At 28.2% G+C, this 12,835-nt stretch overlaps 1 protein-coding gene across 1 annotated transcript; it reads right to left on the bottom strand.

Annotated features, from left to right (window-relative positions):
- Nucleotides 1-2,615: 2,615 nt before the first annotated feature.
- Nucleotides 2,616-11,072, bottom strand: LOC145963181 (uncharacterized). Its single transcript, XM_083084906.1, has 8 exons — nucleotides 10,758-11,072; nucleotides 7,876-8,118; nucleotides 7,354-7,783; nucleotides 7,116-7,240; nucleotides 6,912-7,029; nucleotides 6,510-6,710; nucleotides 3,081-3,423; nucleotides 2,616-2,969 (listed from the first exon to the last, which is right to left on the bottom strand). The coding sequence occupies exons 1-8, from the start codon at nucleotides 10,913-10,915 to the stop codon at nucleotides 2,848-2,850; spliced, it is 1,740 nt and encodes a 579-aa protein (XP_082941032.1). The 5' UTR covers nucleotides 10,916-11,072; the 3' UTR covers nucleotides 2,616-2,847.
- Between the last annotated feature and the right edge of the window lie 1,763 nt (nucleotides 11,073-12,835).

The raw sequence follows: 12,835 nt of genomic DNA, 5'->3' as shown, positions 1-12,835 counted from the left end.
AGGGGGACATAAGATGGTGTCATTAATTTGACCTTGAATAGTTACTTGAAGGTCACGTGAAGATCACCTTCAATTTTTTAAATGAAACCGCCTACTTTTTATTGCATATTCTTGCAGCTCATCTTGAGAGCTTTCCAAAACACTATAATAAAGTATTTTCTCATTTAGTACTTTTCGAGTTATGAGGCTTAAAATAATATCTTAATTTTACATAAACCATAAAATATCTAGTAAAATATTCATTTTTTGATTATCTTACCTTAATACTTTTATGTACAAAATAATGAGAGTAATCAATTGAGTAAAGAAGACACATAATTGTTTTTAAGAAAAAATATGTAATTGTTAATTGCAAATTTTTCAAATACGACCATTTTTGACGGAGTTATACTTATTTGAAGTTTTGCGAAAATTTGAACATGAAATTACCTATGCGATAATTTTGTTGACGAGTATATATATATATATATATATATATATAGCGTGGCACATGTGATTAATATTCTGATTAATTTAATTTTTATTGAATCAATTTTATACCGCCTAATTCTAGCAAATACGTCGCCATCATTTTCTGTTTATTGCTTTATCAAATTTAATAATATATCCATCATGTCGGCTGACTCATTTGCTATTCGAAATAAAAGTTGCATATGTATGTAGTATTTGTGTCTCTTCTACAAATAATTTTCATAAAAATGTAAAATTTAATTAGTAAAAAATAAAACAAAAATGCAGATGTGCTATTTTTTAACAAAGTTTATTTTAACAGAAATAATGAACTGTTTTTTTTTCTCTTTTCACCATTAATTTCTATTATACATATGACAGTTAATCATAAGATAATACATTACAGACTCGCGATGGAAAAATAAAAAAAGAATCGAAGGGAGATCGGGTGAGATGGGCTGGATACATAATGTAAAATCGATCAATTTTAAAGAAGTATGCCAAAAGATGGATAGAAAATTTTGAAATATCACAAAAAATCGCCGAATTTACCACCTCACTCTAGCTTTTAATCCGTATAAGATTAAATTATCCTTCGCTGAGAAAGAATCTGTCACCGTTTACCGTCATAATTCTTTTGCTCGACCGTTTAGCATTTCTTCTCGACAGACGAGTATATTGTACGAAATAATTAATGTGTAACGCTCCCAATACTCATTAAATAACGTTGTGAACCTCGCGACTAATACACTAAATAAAATACTACGGAGCATTTATAAAAGCACGACATAAATGAATGCTTAAGCGCTATGTAGGAGTACAGTGATTTCTCGTTTAAATAAAAACCGCTAAACTCGACTAGCGCGCCCGAGTTCGTCAAATGTAACAAAATTTTCGCTTCTGCAATATGAAATATTATTATAAATCAATGAGTTGCATTTGATAAGCACGACAAACGGAAAGAAAAGTTTCTTTAATCATATTATCATATGTATATATGTATGCTGAAAGATATATCACTAATTATAAGTAATAAGCATGTAAACAAACTTTAATCTACAACTATCTTTCTGTATACAGCAAGAGCGAGTGTAATATCATATGTTATTACAACGTTTACTTATGATTAGTAATTTTGTATTACCAGTAGTAACAGATTATGTAATCAACCGCAGGAAATACGATGATTCCTTTTTCACCGCGAGTGCCATGTCCGATCATTTCTGTTGCTTAAATAAAATGTAGATTTCTCGAATTTCTTGAAATGCATATCATACAAAAATTTAATTTAATTTGAAAACAAGTTATTTTTAATAAAAATGAAATTCATTTTAATTTCATGGGGAAAATCTATGTATAACATTTTTATAAAGTAAGATGGTTTTTATGGCAAATATTATTTCAAATTACAGACTCTCACAAATTGAATCGCTTTTAAGTATTTGACTAGTTATAATTATTAATTTCATATTTAATTTTGATTTTTCACTTTTTACAAGATGCTATTTAGGAGAAAATCAATTTTAGTTTTTATTATTTTTTATTTAAGTATTAAAGATGAACAATCTTTTTTAAGCTTTTTTGTTTTACATATTGGCACAGTTTTTATGTACATAGGATAAATTTTATCTTTATATTTTTCGACTTTCTTTTTAATGGGATAATATTTTGTAAAAGTCTCAAAAGAGATTATAAGAATATGCAATAAAAAGTAAAAGATTTAATTTAAAAAGTTCATGATGATTTTATCCTGACCCTCCCCTTTGCAACGTCGAGATCAAACTGAGGCTAAATAGATTTTTTTAAATCTTACAACCTTCCCTTTGTATTAAACATGTTTTTAGAACATTCATGTTTTTCGAAATATTTCCCGATCTTTTTGTGACAGCCACAATACCTTGTAGGAGACACGCATATGCCTAAGTTTAATACATAATATGAGATTCGTAAAGTTTATTTTCTTCTTTATATTCTTAAATTCTGTAGTACATTGCACATAACGAGCGCTAAATTGAGAATCATTGAATCGAAATTGGGAATTAATGTGGTGGAAACTGTTGTGGAAATTCAAGTTAATTCATCAATAAAAAAGTTTGTCTAGTTAAAACGTTTCACACAAATTTATTGCCATATAATTCTACATATATTCTTATTACATTTTACTTTTCATAACATGAAAGATAAAATATAATTCATTCATTAACATTACACTTTTAATTTTATAATGTCCACAATATTATAATACTTTCATGGAGAAAAATTTAAAAATATTTATACATAATTTTGAAACACACACACCGATATATATATATATATATATATATATATATATATATATATTATGGATATTATTATACACACTACTGATTAGAAAATATTTCGTGCATAACAGCGATATCAGTAGTAGTAATTCCTTGCCAAATTTTCATTTGGTACGTAATAAGTGCCTTCAAATGCAGAAAAATATCGTCCTATTTCTGCATTATTGATCCACTTTGGTGAACATTTTGATACCTTACCTAAAATAAAAAAAAATATATTTAATTATATTGCGCTTGTTAAAGAGATGAAAAATCATATAAAATATATATAATTTATAAAAGAGAATGCTAATAATATTTCATATATACCTTGTGGTATATAACATATCCTATTATTATTTGTAAGAATTATATAGTGCGGTTGACGAATAAATTTCGACTTGTCTGAATCGCAAGTTTGATATCTACATGAATGCTGAATGTGCTGATTTTCAAAGCATTCGCTCAGATGCGGAACTAAAGAATTCAAATTCTTATGTACAAATGCAGCTTTACATTTGTAATGCCAACCAATTATCACGCCATCGTGATTAATTATATCACACGAAGCCCAAGACAAGATTGGTGAGTGCCTTACAATCATACCAATAGTAAATTTAATTTTTTTCTTTCTTATTCCTTGTTGTTCATTTATGACGATGTTAGATCTATCCTGTATGTACATAACAAATGTGTGTATGGTAATGTAATAATAAAATTTAATCAATATCTCTTATAAAATATTTTCAAAAGTAATTACTTAAATAATATAGACAGTTATCATTGTGTATATTGACATCTGAACTCATATATATATATATATATATATATATATATATATATATATATATATATATATATACAGATATATATATATATATACACACACACACACACACACACACACACACACACACACACACACACACACACACACACACACACACACACACACACACACACACATATATATATATATATATATATATATATATATATATATATATATATACATATATATATATATATATATATATATATATATATATATATATACATATACATATACATATAGGATATACATATATATATACAGGGTTTACCAAAAGTGTGGAAACCCCTTAATATTTCGAAAAATACGCATTTTAAAAAAGAATGTTTTATACAAAAGTTATAGGGTTTTATGTGGCGCATTACACAGCAACATTATTATGACTTCGAATAGCGTTGTCAAGGTTATGTGAAGGTTACCTCCAACTTTTTAAATGGGACAGCCTATATGCTTTTACATATTCTTGTAGCTTATTTCGAGAGCTTTCCAAAACACTATAATTATGTACCTTTTCGTTAAGTACTTTTTGAGTTATGAGGCTTGAAATTATTTCTTAATTTTACATAAACCGTAAAATATCTTGTAAAATATTCATTTTTCGATTATCTTACCTTAATACTTTTATGTACAAAATAATGAGAGGAATCAATTGGTGTAAAGAAAACACATAGTTGTTTTTAAGAAAAAATATGGAATTGTTAATTGCAAATTACATATTTTTTCTTCAAAACAACTATGTGTTTTCTTTACACCAATTGATAGTACAAAGAACATTGTATACCAAGAAATACCGACCACAGCGGAAAATATGAAACAACGAATTATTGCAGCATGTGCGACAATCAGTCCAGAAACGTTAAGAAATGTACGTGCTTCAGCAATTCAAAGATTTCAGTGTTGCATCGATGCACATCACGACGGACATCACTTCGAGCATCTCTTATAAGCAAGGTAAGAATTATTGTTTTACACTTTTATTTAATGCCGAATGACCTTATTATAGGTCGTTGAAATCTTCTAAACATCCGCTATTACACTAAGAATGAAAAAGTATAGCATGCCATTTAAAAAAATGGAGATGACCTTGAAATCTCTGAAGCGCCTCCACCTACAAAAAAATTATTAGTAGCATATTACGGCCCTCTTGGTACCGTACAACTTTTATAAGTACAAAATTTTTGTATCTCTAAAAATAACGGAGATATTCCACGTGGACAGAGTTATTGGTCCACCCTGTATATGTATATATATGTGTATATATATATATATATATACATATGTATATACATATATATACAGGATGTACCAAAATTCGCGGATGCGGAATGCACAGTATGATTGTTCGTGTCAAAACAAATAATTTTTCCTCTGGCAAATTGCGTCTGAACATTACTTTTTAAATGATAGCAACTTTAAGTTAACGAATAAGCGCTTTACGTTACACTTGAGTCAGGGGCTACGCGCGCACGACATATGTGGCATTTCAACGTGTAGACTATTTTACTATTTCGCTAAAGCTTTTACAAGAATTATGCATGATATATAAATATTGCTATTTTCAATACAACTTACTTAATAAGAGAACATTTTCTAATTGATACCACGAAGCAACGACTGAAAGTAAGATTAAATTACCTGTAAATAATTTTGATTCAAATGTTTTAAAAATTTGTTGGCCCTGAAAAGGCCGATTAAATGCTTTAGAGCATATTCATATACCTATTTTATTTGAAGAACGAATATGTGTATACAAATGGGAGGCTTGCATTTCTAACATATGCTTTAAAACATTCGGCCCTTTTCAAAGGCAAAAAATATTTAGAAAGTTGAAGCAATAATTTTGGATCAAAATTATTCGTGTGTTATCTAATCTAATTATTTTATTTTCAGATTCATTGCTTCGATGACATCGATCAATTAAAAAAATCTTCTCTTATTAAATACATATTGAAAATAACGATATTTAGATATCATGCATAATTTTTGTGAAACCTGTGGCAAAATAGTAAAATAGCGTACACGGTCAAAAGTCACATATGCCGTGCGCGCGCCGCCCCTGCTTCAAGTGTAATCGAAAGCGCTTATTTTTAAAATTAATTTAAGAATAAGTTAACTTAAAGTTGCTCTCATTTAAAAAGTATTGTTCAGACGCAATTTTGCAAGAGCAAAAAATTGTTTGTTTTGATACGAACAATCATGCTGTCCGCATTCCGCATCCGCGAATTTTGGTACACTCTCTCTCTCTCTCTCTCTCTCTCTCTATATATATATATATATATATATAGAGAGAGAGAGAGAGAGAGAGAGAGAGTGTACCAAAATTCGCGGATGGCGACCGGACCCTGTATGTATATATATATATATATATATATATATATATATATATATATATATATATATATATATATATACATACAGGGTCCGGTCGCTATTTCAATTCTTCAAATGCGTAGTTAATGCGTTGAACTAAATATTCTAAGTTTTGAGTATCTTCACAATAAACTTCCCCGGTTGGGAAAATGTTACCTACAATAACGAACGGCAACACAAAAATTATCGTTACAAGCTCCCATGATCATGTCAACGTACTCTCTATTCGTGTAACTCATCGCTTTGATAATTGAGTGGAAACTAATTGCTCACGCAAATAATACAGTAGAAGTCGCAGAGCATTGTTTACCATCAGAACAAGTGTTATACGTCCCACGGACAATCGTATCTCTCTCTCTTACCGGAAATTGAATTTAAACGGTACGGATATTTAAACTCAAATTTTACGAAAACAAAAAGCCTCAGATGAAAGAATTTTATTCTACTTTTTTTTTTTTTTCATAAGGAATCACCCTCTGTGCCCGTTTGTATAATGCAAATTATTCGGCCGGATCCTATATATTACAGTATGTCATATACAATATGTTATGCACTACCTTTATTGAACGTGTAATATATGTGTATTCATAATCCATATGTATATCTTCAATATTACTACTTAAGCAGCGTAATAAAAAATTCCACATGTGCATCATATTCCATTTGTAAGATACTTGAGATCGTTTCGAATGTAATATATTGCAAGAATTAAAACAATTTCTACATCTAAGGATATTACATGCCAGATTTCGTATTTGCTGAAAAATGATATATATATAAACAGTATTTCAATTACAGAAAAGAAAATAAAAGAAAATAAAATTTTATTTATTGCTCATAGAATATATTGATTCATTGACTAACATATTATTTATAAGATTTATAATTGATTATTATCTTCATTAACTACTTCCTACTAAAATTTGTATAAAAATACTTATACATAAAAAATTGCTTACCAATATGTTATGTAATGGATCCAGTGGAAGGCGACATATCCCTCTGGCAATATTCGAGAGATGTGATAGCCTCAATTCTCTATAAAAATATTTTATCGATTGACCATTTGCTGTATAACTGAAAATATTTAAAAAATAATTATTTGTACATGTATATATACATCAGATAGGTTGAAAAGTTCTGGAGCTAAAATTGTTACTAACTATATTGGTCCCGATAAGATTGCCATTACAGAACCAGACTTATAAATCAGACAACAATGTAAACCAAGTCTTCTAGCTACGCTGTGATATATAAGAGACAATAGACATCCTTGGTAATATAAAATCTGTATTATCAAATTTTATTAGAGAAAAATTATATTGAAAATTTATAAGATATAAAACACATAGTTTGCACAGTACATAACAGTTATAATTTAATATAATAAAAATAACTTACATATTTTATAAATTTTTCTTCGACATCTAATGTTACCAATAATTGATGTACATTTAAATCAGAAAATATAATTTCTTTAAGAACACATATAATCGATTCGGCTTCCCCGAAATTCCAGAAGTTATCGTTGATATTGTTATCTCTCCATAAAGTAAATTGCTCAGAAGACGTCGAGAATATTGAATGTGTAGGATTTTTAAATTTAAGGCGAGATAGTACTTCTTGTACAATATAATCTAGCCATTTATCAATGATTGAGTAAGATACACATGGTTGAAAATATTGTGCAATAATAGTAATTTGCTTTTCTAAAAGCAGCTTTTCGTTTGGCATGTATATAAATTTGGTTTGCTTGTATACTAACCGATACTGTTTTAACCAATGATAAATTTGGCCGAAATAGTATTTAACTGTCAAATTAGAATCGTGCCTGAAAAAAATTTACATATTAATTGTACCTATTAATTGTAATATTTACATTAATTTATAATGTTAGGAGCAATTTGGTTTATTAAATTTTACCATGACAATTGTGCAGAAATAATTCTATTTATATCATCTAAGACAAAACGATAAATTATAGAATGTTCAGCTGTGGAACGCAGAAGTCTATTCAATTTCATTTCTTTGATATCTGATAAGTTATTATAAGACATTAGTGACACATAATGCCGTAGCTTTTCGATACATTTTACAGCTGCTTCTAAATGGTTAAAAATTTTCTCGTGTTTTTTTTTGTAATACATTCTTTTTGACAAGGGAAATCTAAAATGAAAAGAATATTTTTCAAAAATATGTTAAACAACAAACATCAAGAATAAATTATAGAAAATATTTATATTTCAAAGTAAACACATATTATATTTTTTAATTATATATATACAGGGTGTCTTATTTTAATTCTGCATCGATTAATATCGCAGAAAGTGGTCGGATGAAAAAATATTTTAGACAAAAGTTGTAGGGTTCGTAGAGGGAGACATCTGATAGTGACATTGGTTTGACCTTGAGTGAACGTGTACCAAAGTCATATAGAATTGAACTTTGTTTTATTAAATAAAACTCCATATTTTTTATTACATATTCTTGCAGCTTATTTCGCGAGAGCAGCTTATTTCGCTCTTTCCAAAACAATATAATAAAATATTTTTTGTTAAGTACTTTTATGAGGCTTGAAAGAATTTCTTAATTTTATATAAATGTGAGGATTGGTACACAAAATAATGTGAGGAGTTCAATTGGTGTAAAGAAAACATAATTGTTTTTAAAAAAATATGTAATTTGAAATTAACTATTACAGACTTTTTTTTAAAACAGTTATGTTTTCTTTGCATTAATTGATTTCTCTCATTATTTTGTGCATAAAAGTATTGAGATAAGATAATCGAAAAATGAATATTTTACGAGATATATTTTATGATTAAAATTAAGAAATTATTTCAAGCCTCATAATTAGAAAAGTACTTGACAAAAAATATTTTATAGTGTTTTGGAAAGTTCTCGAGATGAGCTATAAGAAAATGAAATGAAAAATAGAGAGTACAAGGTCATTTAGCGTTTTCTGGCCTCCGCAGGATTTCCAAGAAACAAAATTGAACTCCATATGATCTTGGCACGTTCACTCAAGGTCAAATCAATGTCACTATCAAATGTCCCCTTTTGTCCTACAACTTTTGCTAAATTATTAATAATATTTAATTTAATAATTTTCGAACACCATATATATGTATATAACATACTCGTACACACACACGCACGCGCACGCACACACATATGTACGAGTATGTTATATATGTATATGAATGTTTGTATGTTTGTGAGTATATGCGTGCGTGCGTGGGTGAGTGTGTGTGTATGTAAAATTTGGGAGCGCAAATCACTGCGTCCATGCAGGTACTTTGCAAGACGAAGTGAAGTTTACTCTGTATCTAACTTTGAATCCCTAACAATAAGAGTAAATTTTGTTTTGCCTTACAAAGTACATGCATGAACACAGTGGGTTCTGCCCTCTCTCTCCTTTACGATGAGACTCCACTTCAGGAAGATATAAAATTCAAACTTATTTTTGATTTAAAGCAAAAATTCGGTTTGCATTACGTTATATAACCATTGTATGACGTAAAATTATGTTCTATTCAATAAACTCTTTTTGTTGATAACTTAATAAACAACTAGCGCGAGCTAAAATCTTTATAAAATTACTCAGTATTGACCTTGACAACATATGTGAAAATTATTGAAATCGAAAATGGTTGTCTGTATCTGCATAATTATCAGATTGTAATATCGAAATGCATCTGCTGCGATAAAATCTCGCATTATTTAATTTTATTTTATATTATATCATGTTTGAATTAAAAATCAAGTGGAGAATAATTGTATAGAAATATTTACGTCTACGCATGCCATTAAAAATAAAAATAAAATCTGATAAAATATTTTAGAATAAAATAGTATTTAATTTTTACAATCTACAAACAAATAAAATTGATTGCATATGATTAGGTTTTATAACATTATAAATACTATAAAGTTTAAACAGAAAATTTCAAGAATAAAATACCTGTAATATTATGAGTTCCAGATATTCCATTATACTATATATATGATTTCCAATTAGAATATTATATAAGTAAATATTGAAATATAAAAAAACGCTTGAAACAAATAAATATAAAAAAGAAATATCTTTATGAATATACATAAATATTGAGTAATCACATTATTATAAATCTTAATATTAAAATATGAAAAATCGTGATATCATATTTATATAATCTTTTTTGGTATGTGTTTTACGCTATAAAATAGAGCTTTTTTTTAATTACATAATAAAATAATTTTAATAAAATAATTTTAAAATGTTAAAAAGGTTTATTAAAAAAGCTTACTAAACATAAATAGACTATATTTTTAAACATATATTTTTAATAATTTAAAATAATCCAAGTCAAAATACATTTTTAGCGTGCTATAACTAAAGACAATAATAAAAAAAAGAAAATATGTTTACAATTTAATAATAAAATCTATGCAAGAAAAGGATAAAATTATAATCTACGATAACAATGAGTTATATATTTCGAATAACAGTAAACTATCTTTATCAACAAAGCTTGGAAATGATTAATAAAATTTATTACGACTTGTAGAGCCTCCAGACGTATTAAAATTTTGGCTTTACTAAATTTAGATCTTTTATTACGATCGACTTAAATTGTAACATCAGAAGCTCAATATACAACGAAGCAACAAACGCAATATATATTAATAAGATAACAATGTAATAACTTTAACTTTACTTTTTTACTATTATTTTTACGAAGGTTCGTTGAACGATGAAAATCGACCAAATATGAAATAAACACATAAAAAATTTAATAAAAAAATACTTAAAATCATACCTCTGAAAAAACTTCTTTTCCCAAAATTTGGTGCTAAATGTTGTATGCTGTATTTTCTTACACGTGGATTTAAGATTCACGATATCCTCCACGCTAATGTTCTTATTTTCCAAAATTGTAGCAATTATTTCATCTGGCAAATGTGTTACCGTAGCCATCGTAAAAAATTCAATGGTTTATAAAATAGCTCGCAACCGATATTAATTATTTTCGCACCATTAATTTCGTTTATATACTTATATATATAACTAATCACGAATATGTGCGCACAAATTTTACTCCTACTTGTAACACTGCGTCTATCACATGCACTTCGTTGGATATTGCACGTGGTTTAGACTAAAGATGCACTTTCATTAGAAATGATTCACAGCATTTGGTTTACCAATCAGAACGAAAGGGACACCTCCGTTCTGATTGGTCAAAAAAGTTGGACCATAGCAGCAAATACGCGTGACAAATTCTTTAGAGAGAATTTCTGAACAATTCTTTTTCACTTCTTGAGATGTATAGTTTTATGGTCTTATTCCAATGTTATTTTAAAGGAATTTTTTGCCATTTTGATCGTTATTTACATATATGCGCTATATATATATATCAATCATATTTTTCTTTTGGAGTTATGATCGTATTGACATTTCTTGCTTCTTAATTTTATTATTCTTATATTTATTATAATATAATATTATATTTATTATAATTAATTATTTACGAAAAATTAATTATTTACGAAAAATAAATTAATGAATATACAATACATATCATATACAATCGCGAAATATACAAGGAATTGCGAAGAATTATCGAAGTAAACTATTGTCAATATTCGTAGCTTGGCTTTGTACAGTATAAACTCTATGATAAAAATTTTCAATTTTAATTTATAAATATAATAAAACTGAAATCTATGTTCAATCTTCTTATATCATTTCTTATATCATTCTATATATCGTTTTTCTCTTCAATATAGGTGAGAGAAAACAACTTTATCTTTTTACATTCAAATACTTTGTTCATTTATAGATTTTGAAAGACATTACTTTTTAAATTTTAGTTATAATTGTTTCCGGCAACTGTAATCACACCGGCACGCATTTTGATATTTGAGATGCGCACAATCGACAGCATTATCGTCTTCTAATACACACTCATGTCTAATACACACGCTTGTACAATTACACTGCGTACAATTATAAAATCATGTTCAAATACACGAGCACATATTATGCTTTCACACACACACACTTATTCATACTTGTACACTTGAACACGCACACACACACACACACACACACACACACACACACACATCAAAGGACGTATATAAATTTTATTTTAATTTATTTTGACACGAAACAAATCGCATTTTTTTTCACTGTTATTCTGCCGAGCCACAATGGACCGGGAGACTCAAAAGACTGGCCAAAATTAAGAAATTTAACCAATCTCTTTCATACATGTACCTTATGGTTTTTGCGGTCGCTGATTTTGAATTTGATGTCAAAAACTGTAAATTCAAAATGGCGGATATAATATAGTGACAGAAATCATTTTTTATCGATCATTTTCATCAAATTATTTCTTTAGATCAAATATGCATCAAAATCGATATATTTTCGTCCCTTAGCCGTCAAGGTTTGATGTTGCCCAACTCTTACCACGTCACGTGGAGGTAGACGAAAAAGTTTTTTTTAATTTTTTTTGTTTTTTTATTTTTTTGTTTATATATATATATATATATATATATATATATATATACCCAGTAAGCAAAATGTTAGCAGGTTGGCAGCAGATTGGCAGCAAATTCGATCAGAATCCCACACCAGAACCGTAGCCATCTGTGTCCGCATTAAGCTTTTGTTTTGGCGACAGAGTCTGTAAAACATAACCTGTCAACAAACTGTCGGCAGAAACCGAGCAGGATCTGCGCGATGCAATTTGATGTTAGATTGCCAGCAGAAACCGAGCAGAATCTACGCATGCAACCTGATGACAAATTGACAGCAGAAATTGCACAAGATTTGCGCTTACTTTTATTAATATCCCCGATAACCAAATGTTGGCATTGTGCTCGTAGA

Source organism: Camponotus vicinus, unplaced genomic scaffold, assembly GCF_025532165.1.
Source record: "Camponotus vicinus isolate PSW18456_S1 unplaced genomic scaffold, iyCamVici1.0 SCAF_1, whole genome shotgun sequence".
Classification (NCBI taxonomy): Eukaryota; Metazoa; Arthropoda; class Insecta; order Hymenoptera; family Formicidae; genus Camponotus; species Camponotus vicinus.
The sequence above is the reverse complement of the archived record's forward strand: the minus strand, read 5'-3'. Positions and strand labels throughout refer to the sequence as shown.

What these genes read in the sequence shown, in the direction of transcription:
- LOC145963181 (XM_083084906.1), bottom strand. Translation starts at nt 10,915, where the DNA reads ATGGCTACGGTAACACATTTGCCAGATGAAATAATTGCTACAATTTTG. An exon ending in ATTTCTGCACAATTGTCATG is followed by an intron (nt 7,784 to 7,875) that starts GTAAAATTTAAT and finishes AATTTTTTTCAG; the next exon opens with GCACGATTCTAATTTGACAG. An exon ending in ATATTACACGTTCAATAAAG is followed by an intron (nt 3,424 to 6,509) that starts GTAGTGCATAAC and finishes ATGTACATACAG; the next exon opens with GATAGATCTAACATCGTCAT.